The 22074-nt window shown below is 41.5% G+C and overlaps 1 protein-coding gene across 1 annotated transcript in view; it reads left to right on the top strand.

The window, feature by feature from the left end:
* The window catches only part of LOC145392518 (uncharacterized), a 303717-nt gene that overhangs the window by 263418 nt on the left and 18225 nt on the right, over positions 1-22074 (top strand). Inside the window, exon 20 of the mRNA XM_080266913.1 lies at positions 21562-21690. Coding sequence (XP_080123039.1) covers positions 21562-21690 — 129 coding nt within the window. The remainder of the gene's footprint in view (positions 1-21561; positions 21691-22074) is intronic.

Genomic DNA, 22074 nt, shown 5'->3' with positions numbered 1-22074 from the left:
TTATTATTATTATCCATCCATCCATCCATCACCAAAACCCATGTTGCCCATGAGGAGCGTAGGAGCCCACCTAGTTGGACCTGAGATTTACGATTAAAGTGACCAGCATCACTCCTCCCTGAGTGGGATTGTGAGAGCAATAAACCCCAACCATCCCATGGATATAAATATGCACAAGCTTAGTCCAATTGGAGCGCCACAATTACCTGCCAAACCACCAGGCGCCATAATTTGGTTTTGTGGCTACCACCCAATGTAGTAACCGGTTTCCTGTTGTACAGGAAACCATTTGGCTTGTCACTCAATGTAGAGACCATAAGGCAGCACTACATTGAGTGAGTGGGTGATTGGTGCCCCCACCTACCACTGTTGTTATTATTATTAATATTAATATTATTATTATTATTGTGTGATGTCCTCAGTGTTGTTCAGTATATAGATAGATAGATATATAGATATGGATGGGATGATGAGAGAAATGAAAACATGAGTAATGGAGAGAGGGATGGCATTGGTAATGAATGATGATGGATGGAATATCTCAAATTTGTTGTATGCTGATGATTTAGTACTACTTGCAACTACTGGACAAGAACTTTGTAGACAAGTGCAGAGTTTTGCCATTGTCTGTGAGCATCGTGCCTCGAGAGTAAATGTAGAAAAGAGTATAGTGATGATTATTGAAAGAGAAGATTTAGGAAGTGGAGAGATGGTATGGGGCACAAGGGCGTAAGGGTAAATGCAGATTAAACAAAAGTGATGCTATCTAGGGTTGGTGACAGTACAGTCAAGAAGAGGGAGAGTGGCTGTGTGCAACTTGCAACAAGGGCATGGGAAGTGATTCCATCTTGTGCATTGTTTGTGATAAATGGGTGCACAAGAGATGTGGTATTAGAGGTAGACTGTGAGATAACGCTGATTATATGTGTGTGGCAAGTCGGGGAGAGCAGATGGAGATTGTCAGGCATGAAAGGATTGAACTTGCTGGTGAGTCTTTTGAGTGTGTGGAAGAATTTTGTTATTTGGGAGACATGTTATGTGCTGGAGGTGGGGCTGGAGCTAGCTCTGTGGCTAGTGTGAGAAGTGGTTGGAAGAAGTTCAGGGAGCTGTTGCCCCTCCTGACATTGAGAGGACTTTTCGTACATGCTAAGGGGTATTTGTATGCAGCATGTGTTAGGAGTGTGATGCTGTATGGTAGTGAGACCTGGGCAGTACAGGAGGAGGATATTTGCAGGCTCAGACATACAGAAATGACAATGATTAGGTGGATGTGCGGTGCATCCCTATATGCAAGTCCTGGGGGGAGGGGGCTGGATTTGCAATGGAAGAGTTGAGAGGTAGGATGGGAGTAGAATGCATTGGTGTTGTGATGAGGAAAGGTAGATTGAGGTGGTTTGGGTATGTGGAGAGGATGGGGGATGATAATTGGGTGCAGAAGATGAGAAGTGTTAATGTTAGGGGTGGGGTTGCGAGGGGTAGGCCAAGAAAGACGTGGGACAGGGTCATTAAGTGTGACCTCAGGGTTATGGGACTGAACAGGGAGTCTGCCATAGATCGAGCAGCATGGAGAGCCACCATTAGGTGACCAAGGCCGACACATGCAAGCATGTTGGAGCCTACAAGAGCGAAATGAAACGAAGGTGACTCGCAGTGTGATGTTTCAGTGAATGGAGAGAGACTGGAATTGGTGAGAGAATTCAAATACATGGGCACAGTGATAGAAAAGAGAGGAAAATATACAAAAGAAGTGGAAAGTAGAGTGACACAAAGCAGAGTAAGTAGCTGGTGCAATGAAGGCATTGATAAGAAACAGAGACTTTAGTGTTGCAGCTGCAGGAGGCTTACATGAAGGAGTGTTAGTGCCAGCTTTAACATATGGATGTGAGACTATGGTGTGGCATGAAAATGAAAAGCCAAGAGTAAGAGCAGTGGAGATGAGACAGCTGAGGATTGTATGTTGGGTACAGAGTGGATAGGATATGAAATAATGTGCTTCGTGAAAGATGCGGAGTGAAGAAGTCAGTGGACACCAGAATCGAAGAGAGTGTACTGAGATGGTGTGGTCAAGTGGAGAGAATGGATGACAACAGAGTTGTAAAAATGTATATCTGAGCGAATTTGAAGGAGGGAGGAGGTGAGGTAGGCCTAGAGGAAAGTGGAGGGATATGGTGGATGACTGTGTGAGAAAGAGAGGTATGGAAGTCGGTAAGGCTGGGGGACTGACAAGAGATCGAACTGGATGAATGTTGTGAGAAGTGCACGATCAGGGATTTGGTACTCCTTTTGAATGTGACACCATCTGGATTTACTCTGTCGGATACGTTTATGTGAAGCTACAGAATGTGGTGAATGTTTTCGTGTATCGCCAGGGTTCTTTGGGCTTGAATGATGAGTGAATGGAAGCGTGGCCAATTGGACTGATCAAACTTGGGCTATCTGGACGTTGCTATTCCTCACCCTGCCCTTTGGTGGGTAAAGAAGTCTGGATGATGATGATGGTAATGATTATTATTATGTTTACAGGCAAGATAAAAATATACAGGAAAGATGTCCAAAACATTTTTCAGCCCAAGGCCTAAGCCAGACCCCAGACATAAACAGAAGTGTCTGTCTATCCAAGAAAGACTGAAAATCCTTGAAAAGCTGGACAAAGGGGCAACTTCAGCCAAAATTTTGACTGAATGTGAGATTTTGTAAGATTATGTCTGTTATATGGAATGCTGTAGACAGTCTTTTAACTAATCTAGCCAGGTTTGGTGTTAGCAGTGAACAATAAACAGTGAAGAGGTTTATGTAAATTATGAAAATTTAAATGTAGTTGTTTTTAAATGTTCCCTACAGTATTCAGCAGAGGCCGGATTTTTTTTTTCTTTTTTTTTACAGATGAACAGAGAAAGGAAAAACTAATTAAATAAAAGAAAAATCCATACACCAGATTACTTGTGTCCTCCATTCATGAAAAATTTGTAACAGTTTGACTTGAACTGCTGTAGGATGAAGTTTGGGGAGAAACTAACCTAGGGAAGCGAGTTCCTAAGAGAAGCAATTCAGGGAATAAATGAATTCTTATAGGCAGTGGTTCTACAATATGGCAGTTTGACAGTCTGTGACTGTCCAGTCATGAGGACTACCAGATTCCTGTGTAGCATGGGGGAGGGCAGAGAGAGAGATGGCACAATGGATGCAACTTCTTCTGAGGATTTGCTATAAAAGTTCTGTAAAATAACACAAGGGAGGCAACATTTTGCCTTACTTGTAGGGGAGGTAGTTCAATTGAACTTGCTGGGTTTTTAATAATTCTTATAGCTTTGTTCTGAAATTTTTTTTAGTTGTTTTAGTGTAACATAAGAAGAGAGGATAACTGTTGTAGGCCTGTTGGCCCATGCTAGGCAGCTCCTAGAAGAGTACAGTAACTGACCTACTAGAATGAGTTAAGGATAGCAAAGAAAAAGGCCTTCTGCAGTTACCCTCTCTTCGTGTGTTACACTAAAACAACTAACAAAAATTCAGAACAAAGCTATAATAATTATTAAAACCCCAGCAAGTTCAAGTGAACTACCTCCCCTACAAGTAAGGCATAATGTTGCCTCCCTTGTGTTATTTTACAAAACTTTTATAGCAAATGCTCAGAAGAAGGTGCATCCATTGTGCCATCTGTCTCTGGCCTCCCCCATGCTACACAAGAATCTGGTAGTCCTCATGACTGGACTGTCACAGACTGTCAAACTGCCATATTGTAAAACCACTGTCTATAAGAATTCATTTATTCCCTGAATTGCTTCTCTTTTGAACTCGCTTCCCTAGGTTAGTTTCTCCCCAAATTTCAATCTACAGCAGTTCAAGTCCAACTGTTACAAATTTTTCATGGATGGAGGACACACGTAATCTGGTGTATGGATTTTTCTTTTATTTAATTAGTGTTTCCTTTCTCTGTTCATTCGTATAAAAAAAAAAAAAAAAAAAAAATCTGGCCTCTGCTGAATGCTGTAGGGAACATTTAAAAACAACTACATTTAAATTTTCATAATTTACACAATTAAACCTCTTCACTGCTTACTGTTCACTACTAACACCAAACTTGGCTAGATTAGTTAAAAGACTGTCTACAGCATTCCTTATAACAGAAATACTCTTTCAAAATCTCACATTCAGTCAAAATTTTGGCTGATGTTGCCCCTTTGTCCAGCTTTTCAAGGATTTTCGGTTTTTCTTGGATAGACAGACACTTTTGTTTATGTCTGGGGTCTGGCTTAGGCCTTGGGCTGAAAAATGTTTTGGACATCTCTCCAGTATATTTTTATCTTGCCTGTAAACATAATAATAATCATTACCATCATCATCATCCAGACCTCTTTACCCACCCAAGGGCAGGGTGAGGAATAGGAATGTCCAGATAGCCCAAGTTTGCTCAGTCCAATTGGCATGCTTCCATTCCCTCAAAATTCAAGCCAACAGAACCCTGACTTTATCTGATACACCAAAACATTCACCACATTCTGTAGCTTCACATAAACGTATCCGACAGAGTAAATCCAGATGGTGTCACATTCAAAAGGGGTGCCAAATCCCTGATTGTGCACTTCTTCTCACAACATTCATCCAGCCAGTTCGATCTCTTGTCAGTCCCCCAGCCTCACTGACTTCCATACCTCTCATCCTCACACACTCATTCACCAAATCCCTCCAATTTCCTCTAGGCCTACTTCACCTCCTCCCTCCTTCAAATTCGCTCAGATATAACTTCTTATCACTCTGTTGTCATCCATTCTCTCCACTTGACCACACCATCTCAGTACATTCTCTTCGATTTTGGTGTCCACTGACTTCTTTACTCCGCATCTTTCACGAAGCACATTATTTCATATCCTATCCACTCTCCGTACCCAACATACATTCCTCAGCAGTCCCATCTCCACTGCTCTTACTCTTGGCTTTTCATTTTCGTGCCACACCATAGTCTCACATACATATGTTAAAGCTGGCACTAACACTCCTTCATGTAAGCCTCGTGCAGCTGCAACACTGAAGCCTCTGTATCTCATCAAGGCTTTCATTGCAGCAGCTACTTTTCTTCCTTCTGTCACTCTACTTTCCACTTCTTTTGTACATTTTCCTCTCTTTTCTATCACTGTACCCAGGTATTTGAACCACAACCTCAACCAAATCCTCCTCTTGCACCACCTCACAGCCTGGCACGGCTCTGCACGCCCGAACTGCTTCCTACTGCACAGCCTGTAGTGACTGCACTCACCTCCTCTAGCAGCACACAACTTAGGTGCCAGTTTGCGCTAGGCTTGATTTATCATTGCCACAAACACCCAGTCCCACTCCTTAAGAATGTTCATGACAACATTCCTCATACTGTACTTTTTCCAAAAAGCAGCCACAGTCAAAAGGCGACTCTGAGAAGGGTCCGGCTGAGGCACATGAGGAGAGGACAATGGTTCAGCTGGTTCAGGCTGAGGCAAACAGCAGGGATCCAGCTGGGGATCTGCTGGGTCATCCAAAACCTCCTCATCAGATGCCTCCAAATCCTCATCACCATCAAATGCTTCCTCCTGGAGGAGATGTTCCTCCTCACAATTGTCTGTGGCCTCTCTCAGATATTCAGACATGATCACCTCATGATGGTACTTCAAAGAAGCTATCACTTCCTGGTCTAGGGGTTGCAGGAGGGAAGTCGTGTTAGCTGGCAAAAACACTATCTGAACACTTTCAGGCAAACCTTCCAAGTAGGCTGAGTGTCCTGGTGCATTGTCAAGCACCAACAGGATTTTCAGTGGTATGCCAATCCTCCTCACACCTCCTTGCATCAGGAATAAAATATTTCTTGTACGACCTGTTCAGTATATCCCTAGTCATCCACCCTACCTATGATTTCTCCCAATAAACCCCAGACTCACTCATGGTTTTAACTGCTTAAACACCTGGTTTTCTAACTTTACTTAAAGTTGATGGCCAGATCATATATCCTGCAACATTACAAGCCAAAAGTAGAGTGATGCCTACCTTATCAACTTTTCTACCCCTGCCTTGCCTATGTTCTTTCGAGATATACGTAGTCCTTGACATCCTCATGTATTTGAGATTCATCTCATCTATGCTTTAAATTTGCTCAGCAGTGTAACCCCCATTGCTGATGATTCTGTTTAGGACATGCACAAACGTTTCTACTGCTCTGGCATCTGCTGATGCTCATTCTCCTGTCACTTGTACTGTTTTCAAATCCTTCCTTTTTCGAAACTTGGCAAACCAACCACTCGACGCCTTAAATCTGCCTGGGGGTTGGGACAGCTTATGGCAAGCTACAGCATACAGTTGGCATGCCGACCTCCTTATGTTGATGGAGTCAATTGGAGCTCCTTCCCTCACCTTTCGGTTCAAGTACATGACCAGGAACCTCTCCATCATAACAAGCACTGGGTCAGACACTTGAATCCGCTGGCTCATTGGAGAGCCCCTGTAGGCCCACACAGATTCATAATGGTGTCCTTCTTTCCAAGGATTGTACGAATAGTTGACTCGTTGACTTGATACACCTTAGTGATGGCACACTTATGTTCTCCTCTCTCCTTCCTCTTGATGACATCAAGCTTCTGCTCCTGAGTCAGACTCTTTCGACGTCTCGCTGGATCACGATGCGGCGGCATGGTCAGGCTGGGTCAGGTGGCCAAAAAAAATAGAGCAAAGATAGTCCACAGTATGTGTGAAGCCAGAGCATGGGAAGAGGGTAGGCATAGGTGGGGCAGGAATGCTCAGTTGACAGTGACAACACTCTGTGCAGGGACGTGACAGCCATACGTCATTTACTGATGCAACCCATGCTATGACTGTTGCAGCCCATGTTACATCTGTTCCCACCGCGTTAGGACCAATTCTTTCACATAATGACTGTTTAACCCCTTAACCACGGGGCACCACTTTTGTGACGCTCAGGATCAAGGGATCATACCACAGGGGGTCACTTTTGTGATTCTGTGTTATTTTGAATTCTTCTGGGCTTTCAAGTGGTGGCTTGTTTCATCTATCAGTACTACCAGTGTCCAGCTATACTCATTTCTGCTAATGTCACCTGTACTCGCATCCACTGTTGACAATTTAGCCATTTTTCTCCTGTCCTTGACTCTCCCCCTCCTTACCTCCCCTCCATTACCCTCTCCTCCCGCCTGACCAGCTGCGATGCACTACACAAATGCTGGACGGATTTTTCCACTCATTTTATCCATTGAAATGTGCCCTTTGTCCTATTCTTATACAAAATAATATATAAAAGAAAGAGAAAAGGTAATTGATACTGCCATACATCTGGAATGAGCTAATTATCACCTGGCAACACCTCACTTGCATTTGTTAGTTAATTTTCCCTGTTTATTTCCCCATGAAATATCCCATATGACCTGTTCTAATAAAAAAAAATATATATAAGAAAAGAAGGGAGAAGCCTAAGTGATATTTACATTCACCTGGAACTACCTAATTTATTATGTATTGTCTAGATTTCCTGCCAGTCATTTCATAGCGTATATATTAGCAGCTGTCACCACGCTGACATTGGCAGCCCTTCACTGCCCCTAAGCCACAACATCCAGTTTACTGTCGTCTTTCAAGTTGAAACCATGTTGGATTCGCGCCTGTCCAGTTCTGCCGCTTTTTAGCCCCATGCAAAGGGCCATGTGACCTCTACCCCTATTAAACCTCGTGTGGAAAGGGGTAAAGGGCTAAGTGACTGCTGTGGAATGTGAACTGTCTAATTTATCAATGATAATGATGGACAGTGACTACGATCTTTCTGGTGACTCTAAAACAGTGGAAGTGGAAATGTAAATAATGTGTAAACAGCAAGTGAAAGCAATGAATGTAAATATAACTGGACAGTAGAAAATAGTTTTATAAGTTACTGCAAGTGACAGTGCATAACATAGTGTAAATAAAATAGAAATGTAAATAATGTAAATAAAATAGAGAATGTAAATAGAAATGTAAATAAGTAGTAATATGAAAATACGAGTATATATACTAGGAGTAATGAAAGTGAAAGTTTCACTCTAGCATGTATGAATACTGGGAGTAATGAAAGTGAAAGTGACATTCGCTCTCTACGCTAGTATACAGGACGAGAAGTGAATGCCTGAAGTGAAAATAAACTACTAGTACTGACAGAAACTTATAGATAAATATTATACAGTATATATAAATAAGTGTAATAAAGTACTAGGAATATAAAGTATGAGTGTGTTTATAAATAATAAATGACAGCTCCGCCTCAGAATACCATTGGGGAACCAGCACAGGAGGAAAGCTCGTATGCGCTCGTAATTTACATTGCTTTCACAGTTTTTTTTTTTTTTTTTTTTTTTTTTTTTTTTTTTTTAATATGGATTCCAAACTACTTGAAATTTATAGAATAGTGTTTGTAGTTATAATATCAGGCAGTGGTAACCATATTACGGGGTATCGGGAAGTGTAAAGTGGAGACTTTGTTACCCTACTTCAGAAGTCTCCACAAGTCCTACGGTAGATGACAAAGGCTCAACAAACATCCCAGGGGAAAGCTGAAGGTATGTGCCATATGTATATTTAATTTTAATATTCTAGGACTAATAACTGATTTTTGGCAAATATTTTTAAAAAGTCAGTCGGAGCGCGAATATCCTCGCGGGACGCGCAAGGAGCGCAAAAACAACCCTGCAGTGTAGGGGTTAAACCGTAATTTGTGCCCTCGGGCTGCAATATCCCTATCGTCGCAGCGTAGTACAGTTTTCAAAAAAATGGGCAGATGCTTTAACCCACATTATATCTATAATTTTCACGTTTTGAAGATTTCCTGGCCTCAAAATTGCCTTTTGTGTTATGAGAGGTTCGCACACTCAGATTGACATTAAGTTAGAGCTGACTGTACAGTACTTTACATTTTTCAGTGTTAAATTCCATTTGCCAGTTTTTAGACCATTTGGACAGTAATCCCTGTACTATCCAGACGCCCACTATCCGGACTCCCCAATTACCGGACATTGTGGGCCTGGACCTTTGGAACCCAAAAATGGCCAAAAAAAGAAAATATCCCCCCAAATCCAAATTTTTTCCCACCCACAATTTGAAATTGGCACACAGCGCTGAACAGCTGTGTTTACACATGGCCCCTTCAACCCTTCCTTCCTTCCTCCCTCCTCACCAGTTACCGCCTAACCGCCATTGTGAGTAGATGTTCATCGCAATGGATGCCGCATGTGCTCGTTTTTGTGAATAAACTGCAATACCTTGCCACTAGACCACATGGGAATTTACAGTGTTGTGCAGTGTTAAGAAAATAGAATTTAGAGTGCAAAGGATTACGTGTGGAGTGCAAAGTGGCAGTTGAAACTGGCATGGTGCAATTAAGAACAGAATGTGCAGTGTTAAATAATTATAATTCACAGTGCAAAGAATTAAATGTACCACAACACTGGATTACTGTACGTGCTTCAAGAGCATTTTCAACACTGCCAGAGCCTTAGAGGAGGCCGCCACAGACGTGCTGTAAGTACGCCGTACACTGCTAAATACTGTATTTTCCATATTCACTTCTAATTCCTCATTATCCAGTTCCTTTTCATTTATTTCATGCTTTATGTCCAATATTGGTGTGAATAGGGTCTTAAATAGGTGCTATGCATGTCCGGTAGGGAGTTATGTAGGTGGCTTTCAAAGTTAGGCTGGGTTAGGGTCCATAAGTACCAGTCCAGGAGGCAGGGGCCCACTGTCTGGATGGACGCACTTTTCGGACATGCCTTTGGCTCTGTTACATCGGATAGTGGAGGGATTACTGTATATTGAGGTCCTTTCCACATCCACTTTGCAAGGATGAGCAATATTTGAGGAGAGAGCACAGATGACTCTATACAGTAATTCCTCATTTAGCCAAAGTGCAGTATCCGCACCTGTTCATTATCCAAATACTGGACCTTGCCTCTGTTAAATCATTATCCGAATTTACTTGCCGTTATCTAGACCCCGAGAACTTTGGCCAGCCGGCCAACATGTTCAAACATTCGGTATTATGGCCACTGGGCTCAAGCCATGAGCTGGAAATAGGCCATAACCTACAACCAGAGCTAAAATGTCCATCCGCCCCTGTACTGAATGGTCAAAGTCACGCACTGGTTTGATCACTCCCGACGAACCTCCAGCACCTGAGTAATACCAACTGTAACCCACAAGCAGTGTCAGAACATCCGTATGAATCCCCACCGAATGTACAAAGTCGTATGACCACTGGGATAAGCCTTTCCCAACTACCACCGCATGTCGAACACAGACCACAATCCACGAGTACATGTTCGGTGACAACGGCCATCCGCCTGTCTACTGAACGTCCAAAGTTGCCCGATCACCGGAAGTTATGTTTCAGAATGGCCACCACATGTGTAATGCAGACCACAAGCCACAAGTGAATGTATGGTAAAAGTGCCTATCCACCTTGTAACAGAAGGGTGAAAATCCTGCCCATGGCCTCGCTTCTCCCCCCCTCCTGTCCCTCCTCCATACCCTCCCATACTTCCCACCTTGTTAGCCAGGCCTCCCGGCTCCCCCCTCACTCACTCCGTCCCTCCCCTCCACTCTGAAAGCACTGACCCGTGACTTTTTGAATTTTTTGATTTATTCAGATATTATTGGTCATATCAAAGTTCCGCAAAATCCACAAGAAAGCTCATGAAATTCCACATCAAGACATGCTTAACCCTTGCAAGGTATGGGCAAAATTTTGCACTAGGATGGTGCAACAACATTTATTCCCACTGGAGTTTTGTTATTTTGCTCATCAGTTTTCTGTTTTTATTAGCTTATAGTATAAACACCAGCAAAGACGATGGTATACCATTTATACCAGTATAACCGATTTCTGGTGGCATTTTTTCTTCTTTTTTTTTTGTGTGTGCCCCAGTAGCAGCCATCACTCAATGATAACTGATTTTCCAACAGTCTTCAGGTTTCTTGTGGATTTTTGTAGTTTATGCATTGTTTTCTTGGTGTTTAGTATTAATATGGATATTCCTATCTTTGTTTTGATGTCTCAGTATGGCAGAATGACTGGAAAACTGCCAGAATTTAGAAGGGTACTCTACATATAGGTAGTTTTTTGTTTTATTTTGCTTTTTAAATTTTTTTTGCATGGTTTTCTTGGTGCTTGGGATTACCTTGGATATTCCTGTGTGTTTTGATGTCTAAATATGGCAGTTTGAGCTGCAAACTGCCAAAATTAGGAGGGGTACTGTACAATGGGTCATAAAAGTATCAGTGCACGATATGCGTGAAACATTTGGGAACACAACGAAAATCAGTAAAATATTAGTGTCCAGCCTACCATACGCTTGTAGCCCTGATGTTGGGAGGTGTCATTATATCACCAACTAGCAATGTCTTCATGCAAACATATTGCAAATGTTATGTATACATAAACAGACATTGTTAATACATAATGAGTTGTTGGTAATGTACAGCAGTTTTTCGAATGTTTTCGATAGGCATTGGACCCCCTGTGCACTGATACCTTTGTGACCCAGTGTACGTATATAGTAGTGTATAGATAGGGTTTTTTTTTTTTTTCATGGTTTCCATGGTGTCTAAAATTATTTTGGATATTCTTATGTGTGTTTTGATGTCTAAATATGGCAGAATGACCAGAAGACATTGCCAAAATTAGGAGGGATATTGTATAGTTGGGCAAGTTGGAAGTTCGAGAAAGATATTGGAGTATATGGAGACATCTGGCAGTTCCCTGTTGTAAGTCCACACATCTTTATGAATGAATCCTCAGAACCTAGAGCCTGTGTCTGGTGGAATGTGATTGGCTGAATTTTTGATTGGTGTGAACCAAACAGTCTCATCGTATTATATGCAAATGAAGGTTAATAACTAATAAGAGGTAAGAAACAATTTATAGAGAATACTACATTATTTAATGTACAGTACAAACATGGAATATAATAGAGTAATAAGCATTAGCAGTCTGTAAAACAAAACTAGCAACATAGCACTGAAGAGCAGCATGTCAGTTGTTAATATCATTTATTCATGATCCTTGAAGCTGCTGAAACAAAGCCTGGCGAATCAAACTAATTGATGCTGACCTCTAATGACGAGAACCGGCAATGCTTTCTGAAAGAATCTAATATTGATTTTATATTTCATTAATTTCTAGGGTTATTATGCCTCTGACATGTGATATCTATTAAAATGCCTTGGCAGTAAATTAATACTTAACTATTTGTTGCTTTATTACTTTTCATATTTCATATCAATATAGTATATTCTGACCACTACTTGGTGGTGGCCAGAATTAGAATTCAAGTAAGATGGAGGAATAGAAGAAGGGAAAGACAAGAGGAAGGAGTAGTTGCAAGGAGATTGGAAAGGTTACAGGAGGATGAGACAAGGGTAGAGTATAAGAGAGAAGTGGAGGAACGATTGGGCAAATATGAATTGGAGCAGATGGGAGACGTGGAAGGTGTGTGTAGGATATTTACAGAAGAAATATGTGCAGCATGTGATGTGATGTGTGGAAGGAAGAGAAGACGGAGGGGGGTGCAAGGAACAGCGTGGTGGACTGAAGAGGTGAGACAGGCTGTGGCACAAAAGAAGGAAGCATACAATGAATGGATGAGATATAGGGGCGTGGAAGAAGTTGAGAGGTGGAAGAGAGGGTTATACAGTATGTAGAAAGAAAGAGAGAGGTGAAAAGATTAGTAAGAGAGAGTAAGAAGACAGCGGATGAGGAATTTGGAAGGAATTTGAGTGTAAAGTGGAGGGACTGTAAGAAAATTTTCTGGAAAGAGGTGAAAAGAGTAAGACAGGGTGGAAGTGAAGTTAGCAGGGGAGTGAAAGATAAAAATGGTAGATTACTAGTGGAGAAGGGAGAAAAAGTGAGAAGATGGAGAGAACACTTTAAGGAATTGTTGAACATAGAGGATGGAAGGAATGCAAGTATAAGTGGCTGGGGAATGGCTGGGAGAAGGAGGGAGGTGAGAAGACAGGAAGAAATCAGTAGGATAGAAGTTGTGGAAGCAATGGAGAAAGTTAAATCGGGGAAAGCCCCAGGAATTGATGGTGTGTGTGGTGAAATGCTGAAGCATGGGGGAGAGAGTGTAGTAGAATGGATGTGGAAGATGTGCAGATTGGCCTGGGAGGAAGGTAGAGTCCCGGAGGATTGGAAGTCAGGTATAATTATTCCCTTGTACAAGGGAAAAGGGGAAAAAGAAGTGTGTGGTAATCATAGGGGCATTTGTCTTCTTAGTATAATAGGAAAAGTGTATGGTAGGATACTTTTTGACAGAGTTAGAGAAAGAACAGAGAAATTAGTTGGAGAAGAACAGGGAGGCTTTAGGAAGGGAAGAGGTTGTGTAGATCAGATATTCATCCTTAGATCTTTAGTGGAAAAGTTTCTAGAGAAAGGAAAGAAGTTGTATGCGGCTTTCATGGATTTGGAGAAAGCATATGACAGGGTGGATAGACAAGGATTGTGGAAAGTGTTAAGAATATATGGAGTAGATGGGAAGTTGTTGAATGCTGTGAAGAGTATGTATGATGGTGTGAAGGCTGCAGTGGGTGTGGATGGTGAACTAAGTGAATTTTTCTCTTTGAAAGTTGGGTTGAAACAGGGATGTGTCATGTCTCCATGGTTGTTCAATCTGTACATGGATGAGGTAATAAAAGAGGTACAAGGTAGGGTAGTGGATGTTGGAGTGGCCCTGGTGAGAGAGGATAGTGTTTGGAAACTCCCTGTACTGTTGTTTGCAGATGATATTGTGTTGTTGAGTGAAGACGAAGGGGAGCTGCAAGCTTGGTGGATGAGTTTGGGAGAGTGTGTAAGAAACGGAATCTAAAGGTGAATGTAGGGAAGAGTAAAGTGATGGTCTTTGAGAGAGGTGAAGTCAGTGAATGTACAGCATGGTTGGATGGTGAGGAATTGGAAAATGTGAGTACATTTAAGTACTTGGGTAGTGTGATGAGTAAGGATGGAGGTTTGGAGGGTGAAGTGCTTGAAAGGGTACAGCAGGGAAGAAAGGTTGCTGGTTCTTTGAGAGCAGTGATAAGAAACAGGGAAATGAGCATGGAAGTGAAAAAGTTACTACATGACAGTATTGTGATACCAACTCTAACCTGTAACGTACGGAAGTGAAGCTTGGACGTTGTTGGAAGGACACAAGTCAAGAGTGAGAGCAGTGGAAATGAGTTATTTAAGAGGAGCCTATGGAGTCACGTGGAGAGACAGGCTGACGAATGAGGATATAAAGGAGCGTTGTGATGTGGATGTGGATGTGATAGGAAGCGTTATGAGGAACACACTGAGGTGGTTTGGCCATGTGGAGAGGATGGAGGGTGAAAGAGTGACGAACAGAGTGTATGTGAGTGAGGTGGAGGGGGGAAGAGGGAGGGGGAGGCCAAGGATGAGATGGAGGGATGGGGTGGAGAGGTATATGAAAGAGGGGGGTGTGAGTTGGGAGCAGGGCAGTGAAATGGCGGGGGACAAGGCGACTTGGAGGTGATTTGTTTGTGGCCACCCCAAATGGGATTGAGGCGTCTGGCAATAGATAGATAGAGATATTGAAGTAGGAAGAGAGAAGACTGCACTAGGCCAGAAAGACCTTGTAATGTAGGGGAGAAGGGAATAGAGAGGAGGGACATCAAACACAAGAGGAAAAAGAAGGAAAGGAGGGACAGTTGAAGAGTCAAAAGGGATTGACTCAGGACTGAAGGGGCACCCAAATCCTTTAAGTATCGCCCACATCTCTGCAGACAGCACCCGCCTTCGGGGTTCATCTCAGTATAAATGCATTGCATTAGGAATGCAACAATAGTCAGATTATCAGTAACATTCATACATTGTGAAACTTACCTTAAAATTCTTCCCAGTAGCTCCACCTAATTACTTTCACATCCATGAGGTGCATACAACATCGTTTTGTAATGTCAAACAGGGACTAGGTAACCAGATATCCAATTTTAATCTGCAGCGCCTAACTAACATTGATCCCTCCTCCACAATGTTTAGAGGGGTGGGTAGGAAAGAGTCATGAAGGCAAAGGAATGAAGAAGTTATCAAATGGATATCGAGTGTCATTTAACACTGGTAGTCATGGGCTTGTTCCTTCATTTGAATACATAATTATATTGCTTGATGTTAGTCAGTCCCCAGATTGAAGTTGTTAAACCCTATCCACACTGTCGGACAGTGACTGGCTGACTGTGCCCTCATCGGACATAGTCTGTTGGGCATGACTGTAACGTCCATACTGCTAAGTACCTGGTCAAGCAATAAAGTCGGCCAGTAGTCAGTAGGTGGTCAGCAGTGCTTGAGTGCGGTATCACCTTGTGCAACACAGTTGAAAAGAAAAAACAATAGCTCAGTACAGCTTATTAATTGTTGCAATTGTAAAAAAATAAAGAAAATAAAGGAGAGTGCAGAAAAACAGTCTGGTTAAAGAGCTAGGGTAACTTTTGGGGGATGGCAGGGTTGTTGGTCCATATCCAGCGCCAAACCACCGGGAAGAGGCTGGTGATTTCACTCTGCTACAGGCAATGGCTGTCTGCTGGTTTGCCTGCCAAAGTTGCCACAAAGTGTTCGATGACAGGCTTATCACTCGTGCCTGCCGGACACTGCCCGAAGGTGTGGCTGGGCTTTAAGATATATATGATCGCTTTGATATGTTGCATAGTGCATTTGTGTATCACTTACAGGTGTTCACTGTCAATTGCCAGGATGTTTACCATGTGCAATATTGAGATGAGCATGGCACTGATTCCAACATATATCTCACAAAGGTTTTATCTCCTTTTATCTTTTTCAAGAAAATTCATAGCAATCATTCAATAGGACATGTTTTCTAATGTGGTGAAAATGAATACAGGGATGTCATGGTAATCAGTTATGAGGGTTTGTTTTTGCTCAACATATATTTGTCACTAATGTTGATATTGTTTCAGCTCTAGTACACTCAATCCTCGTACATCGCGTGTTTATAAATCACGGATTTGTAAATCACGGCTAAGTGGCACCCTTAAATCGCTGTTGTCACAAAAATCACGGATCTAGGCACCGAAGTGGGCCTTTTCCGAGGAGAATCGTAAACCGCGGCATTCGATTTGAAAATCGTGACCCAACAACCAATCACCACCCGTCCCTGGTGGCAAGTGTGCATATTAATGCCGCAACTCTAATGAGAAACATCAGGAACTCATCACCCATTATTTTGCCCGGGTAAGGGCAGAAGCTGAACCTGAACCACAGCCTGACCCTTAACACACTGAGGATGTGGATGACGTAGCATCTGTCATCTCTGAGGCAGACTTTGAGGAGGCAGAGGAGCTGGAGAAGGGAGAACAGCATGAGGGAGCACCCCCACCTCATGCTGAGAGATTCTAAGTTCTTCCCAACACCACCCCACTCCATTCACTTTAGCAATATCGTCATAGAATTAAGGTGAGATCCCTTAACATTGCTTATTTCTATTAAATACATGCACTGAATATTTCTAAATTAGTATGTTTGTGTTTGATGTTGCCTAGATAGGTGTAGGTAGGGTGCTGTGGGGGATGGTTGGCCAAAGTCCAGACCCAAATTCATTTTTCACATGAGTTATTATTTATAAACCGTGGAATTTGTAATTCACCGCAGTGGTCCAGACCCAAATTGCCGCAATTTACGAGGATTGAGTGTATATCTCATCATCGATAGGCATAGAACAAAATCATAATAATTTACAGTAAGTTTATTTCCTCTGACAAAATATTCACTCCTTATATAAAATAGTGTTCTCCTCAAAATAACATGTGTAAAATAATGTTCTCCCCAAAATAACATGTAATCTGTATATGACAAATAAATAATATTCCTGTTTTATTTGGATAACTGTTCAAATGAATTTAATATTATTGTATGAAAACAATACATCATTGGATGAAATTTTTAAATGAAAATAAATCTGCCACTTCAACTCATTATCTTGTCCAGAGACCATTGCTGGCATTCACATCTTAAAGGTGGTCAGGTAGTGACGTCACATGATTTTGAATGATGTGGGGCTAACACTTATTACTTTGTAAACTCCACGTTCGTTCATTAAATACTGTAGCATTCACTATAAATTGTTTCCTACCACTTATTAGTTATTATCCTTCATTTACGTATAATATGATGAGAATATTTGCTTCACCACCAATCAAAAGTTCAGCCAATCACATTCCACCTGACACAGGCTCTAGGTTCTGAGTTATTCATTCATAAAGGTACGTGGGCTTTCTACAGGGAACTGCCAGATGTCTCCATATATTCCAATTTTTTCTTGGATTTTTTACTTGCCCAACTGTACATACAGTAGTGTATAGGTAGGGTGTTATTTTGTTTTCAATGTTTTTCTTATTGCATGCTTTTCTTGGTGTTTAAAATTATTTTAGATATTCTTATGTGTGTTTTGATGTCTAAATATGGCAGAATGACAGGAAAACTGCCAAAATTAGGAGGGGTACTGTACATACACTTGTGTATAGCTAGGATGCTTTTTGGTTTTCATTGTTTTTTTTTTTTGCATGATATGCTTGGTGTTAAAAATGATTTTCGATATTCCTTTTTTTTTTAATGTCTAAATATGCCTGATTGATCGGAAGACACTGTGTAAGTAAGCAGAGATACTGGACAAATAGGTTACATATAGGTTGGAAGTTAGGTATAGGTAGGGTCTGGGTATAGTAGGGGGGATATTGTTCATTATCTGGATATTACCACTACCCGAACATGCTTTTGGCTCTGTTACATCAGATAATTGAGGGACCACTGTAGTCCCGGCACATGAGTCTGAAGGTTTCAGTACCGAGCCCTGGCAACCTACTTGTCAACAGTGCATCTGATGTGTATAAAATGATACACTTAGAAAACAGTTGTAAATATTATTTGAATGGCCCAATATGCTGGCAGTAATGAAGAATACAGTTAATTATTGTCGATTTTGAGTTTCAAAGAATAAATCTTGTAGCAGGCAACACATCAGATTTCATTAATGTTGAAGTTTAAATCTAAGGAAAAAATATGCAAAGATTTTAGAGGAATATCAATAAATTAAACTTATTTCCTTGAACAAACTTAAAATTATGGGTGTATGGAGCATAGTGTAGCAGGTAGAGAAAGGGGAGGCAAGTCCGGACATCAGCTGCAAACATTCAGCTTTCCAGCCTTCTCCTGCCATTCATCTGCTGTCAGTTAATCCACCATCAGCAATAACCAACAGTATTGCAATGTCATATATGTTGTGGATAATAATCCAAGAAATAAGGGTACAAGGCAACCTATCAATCTGTCTGTCTATTGCCAGATGCCTCAATCCCTTTCGGGGTGACCACAAACAAATCACCTCCATGTTGCCCTGTCCCCCGCCATTTCACTGCCCTGCTCCCAACTCACCCCCCCCTCTCTCATATACCTCTCCACCCCATCCCTCCATCTCATCCTTGGCCTCCCCCTCCCACTCCCCCCTCCACCTCACTCAGATACACTCTCTTCGTCAGTCTTTCACCCTCCATCCTCTCCACATGGCCAAACCACCTCAGTGTATTCCTCCTAACGCTTCCTATCACATCCACATCCACACCACAATGCTCCTTTATATACTCATTTGTCAGCCTGTCTCTCCCTGTGACTCCATAGGCTCCTCTTAAGTAACTCATTTCCACTGCTCTCACTCTTGCCTTGTGTCCTTCCAGCAATGGCCAAGCTTCACTTCCATACTTTAGAGTTGGTATCACAATACTGTCATGTAGTAACGTTTTCACTTCCATGCTCACTTCCCTGTTTCTTATCTTCTTTCAAGGAACCAGCAACCTTTCTTCCCTGCAGTTTCCTTTCAAGCACTTCACCCTCCAAACCTCCATCCTTACTCATCACACTACCTAAGTACTTAAATGTACTCACATTTTCCATTTTCTCACCATGTACAGTATTATGGTATGTCAGAATATGACGTAGATATTTTGTAATTAACATACAGTGGATCAGCTGAGTGTACTACTTCAGTCTGCAGAGGGCAGTGTTCAAGCCCTTTATGAATTATAATCAGTGACCTCATGAATTAACAAAACATCTGTCTGCATCAGCATTTATTCTGTGAAACCCAAAATTGACTATAATTAACCGTATTCTTCATTACGTCCTGCATATTTGGCCATTCAAATGATACTGACAACTGTTTCCTATGCATATCATATTATACATGAAATGGGATGCACTGTTGATCGGTAGGTTGCCAGGACATGACAATGAAACCTTCAGACTTGTGAGCCGCGACTATAGTAACCAATAGCTAACTGCTCGGCAGTGAAGAAGTTACATTCTGTTCCAAGCATTGATATTCAAACTGCTGCTGAATGTATGGCAAAGCATATGAAATGTGAGGGTTTTGAAGCTAGTGCTGGGTGGCTATTTAGATTTAGAAAAGACAGTATTGTTAAAATGTAATTTAAGGTAAACAAAACACCTTTTGAGGCTGTTCAAAATTTCTTTGCTCAAACTTGGACAGCCTTCCTTTCTCCATATGGTAAACCCTTTCTGTATCAGGCTAATGGGGGGAGGGGGAAGCTTGGGTCGATAAATCCAATAGTCTGATAAATTTAAGGGTCACCCCCCACCCCCACAGGTGGGAATTCAGACATTTGGTGGGCAATAAATGATCAGCATATAATATTCTGGTTCTGTAAATGAAAATTACATCCATTTTCCATAAACTTGGTCCAGCATTTTGCCCAGTTCCAGCGTATTTCAATTCTTTGACATAGCACTTCCTCATGACGAGTACAGCAATATCCTGATAAATGACGGGAATGCATACCTAGTTTTTGACTGTTGATTTTGTCGGATTTTGAGGCAGTTTTCCTCACAAGTTTCTTAAGAAATAGTGGAGGTGCATTCCTGTCCCCACCAAGCTCACAAATATGTCAAGCAGTCTACCAACAAAGGGCATAAAATGAAACTGGAAAAGTTTATACCAAATACAGTGAGTGTTTAAAGGATCAGTTTTTTTCTGAAAGTGCCATGCATATGTGTTTGTACAGTAACCAGTTCATGCATTCATTTGTTAAACTCAGGGTTCCTTACAAACCAGCACTATGTACAAACTACAGTAGTCCTGTGTTGGTAGACTGCTTGAAGCCTATGCCCAGAGTCAGATACATAAAAAAAAAAAAAAAATGCAGGGATATGTTTTTCCATTATAAAAGCTAATTTACAAACCATGACTTTCTTCCTGTTCCTTCTCCTGTTACTTCTGTCCCTTTTCATGTTCATTTTCTTGTCACATTCAAATTTTATAAAAGAAAACATTGAGGAAATTCAGTAATGGAGAAAACACAGAAGAAAATTACATCCTTCACCCTCTTATCAGCAAGTGATAAGAGGGTGAAGGCAATTTTGGCCTTTATGCAGCTGCCAAAAGAGTAACTGTAGTTTCTCTCTCTCTCTCTCCTCCTCCTCCTCCTCCTCCTCCTCCTCCTCCTCCTCCTCCTCCTCCTCCTCCTCTTCCTCCTCCTCCTCTTCCTCCTCCTCCTCCTCCTCCTCTTCCTCCTCCTCCTCTTCCTCCTCCTCCTCCTCCTCCTCCTTTCCTGATTCCATGTATAAAGATAAACAGTGTTTCTTTTTGCAGTGTTTCCCATATGTCAATTATCGGGATACAATTATTCTCTCTGACAAGGAGAGTATGTTTTCACCCCTGTTTGTTTGTTTGTTAGTTTGTTAGTTTGTTTATCTGTTAGCAGGATTACTCAAAAACTAGAAGAGAGATTTGGACCAAATTTGGTGGGTAGATAAATCATGTCCAGGAAATAATCAATTAATTTTTTGGACTGATCCTGATTATATTATAGATTCTGGATCGGGAAAACATTTTTTGTGAAACCCTAATCAGTGATGAGAAAACAACCCATTATGAAGAGTGGTTTGGAAATTACTTTGTCCTTGTCGGAGAGATTCTCTCAAAAGAGTACCCTTCTAGTTGTAATCTGCTATTACAACTCAGCACTCATGATGAGGAGATGGCAGTTTCAAGGCATATTAGAGGAAAAATGGTAGGAAACACATGTACACTGTACATAGACTATGTTTCATAGACTGTGTTTCATGCAGTACACCCACAGCTGTGGTCCTACTCAGTCCTACCAGAAATTGACCCAAAATACCCCAGCTCCTATTTATTTCCACCAGCTGATCTCCAGCTTAGCGCAGTTTGGCTGGAGAAACCCCATGTGTTGCCAGCAGTTCAGAAGGGCTGCATGACATGCCCCATGTATCTACCCTAGGTTGGTGTAGCAAAAAAAAGTTTGGTGGGAACAGAGGCATTCAATAAATCTAATATTTGATATTCACATATTGAGGTTTGATAAAGCAAGAGTTTACTGTACAGTAGTCCAAGTTAAAGGGGTTTTACTGTTTATCTGTGATAGAAAGCAGCATTTTTTGTACCTCCTTATGCTTATATTGCTGTTGTTTGGTACTGTCTTGGTGTTTACTGTATACAACTGTATCATAATATCATATGGATTCTGCAGGTAGCACAGGTGGCAGCATATGTGTTAGGTGTGCCGCTGAGCAGAGTTGTGGTCAAGGCCACGAATACCATGATTGGTGCCAATTCCATGGTCACTGGGGGATCCTTTGGTACTGACTTGTGTGCACATGTAAGTAGAGGGATTGTTGGTAAGAGTTTTTTTTTTTTATCTAAGTTTTGCTTATGGTAGCAACAGAACGTTAGGGACCAAGGTTTCATAGGTGCTGTGAGTGCATATATCATTAAAGAGCTTTTTAACATTGTATGATACTGCTCTTTATTAGTGATAACTGTTACAGAGTTCTCAAACAAAAGTGTTGTAGTTAAGTTGTGGATACAAAAACATGAATATACTGTAATTACATTTTAAGCAGTTCTTTCCTCCCATTCAGCATTTTTTAGGAATGATCAAGACCTGCTTACATCACTATGAAATAGATTTTGGCCGAAGATGTTAGTATTTGGTAGTATAATACAGTCATGCCCCGGTATCCGTTGGAGTTATGTCAAGTGA

Source organism: Coenobita brevimanus, chromosome 22 (genome assembly GCF_032717465.1).
Source record: "Coenobita brevimanus isolate Jiangsu-jjx chromosome 22, ASM3271746v2, whole genome shotgun sequence".
Lineage (NCBI taxonomy): Eukaryota > Metazoa > Arthropoda > Malacostraca > Decapoda > Coenobitidae > Coenobita > Coenobita brevimanus.
The sequence above is the reverse complement of the archived record's forward strand: the minus strand, read 5'-3'. Positions and strand labels throughout refer to the sequence as shown.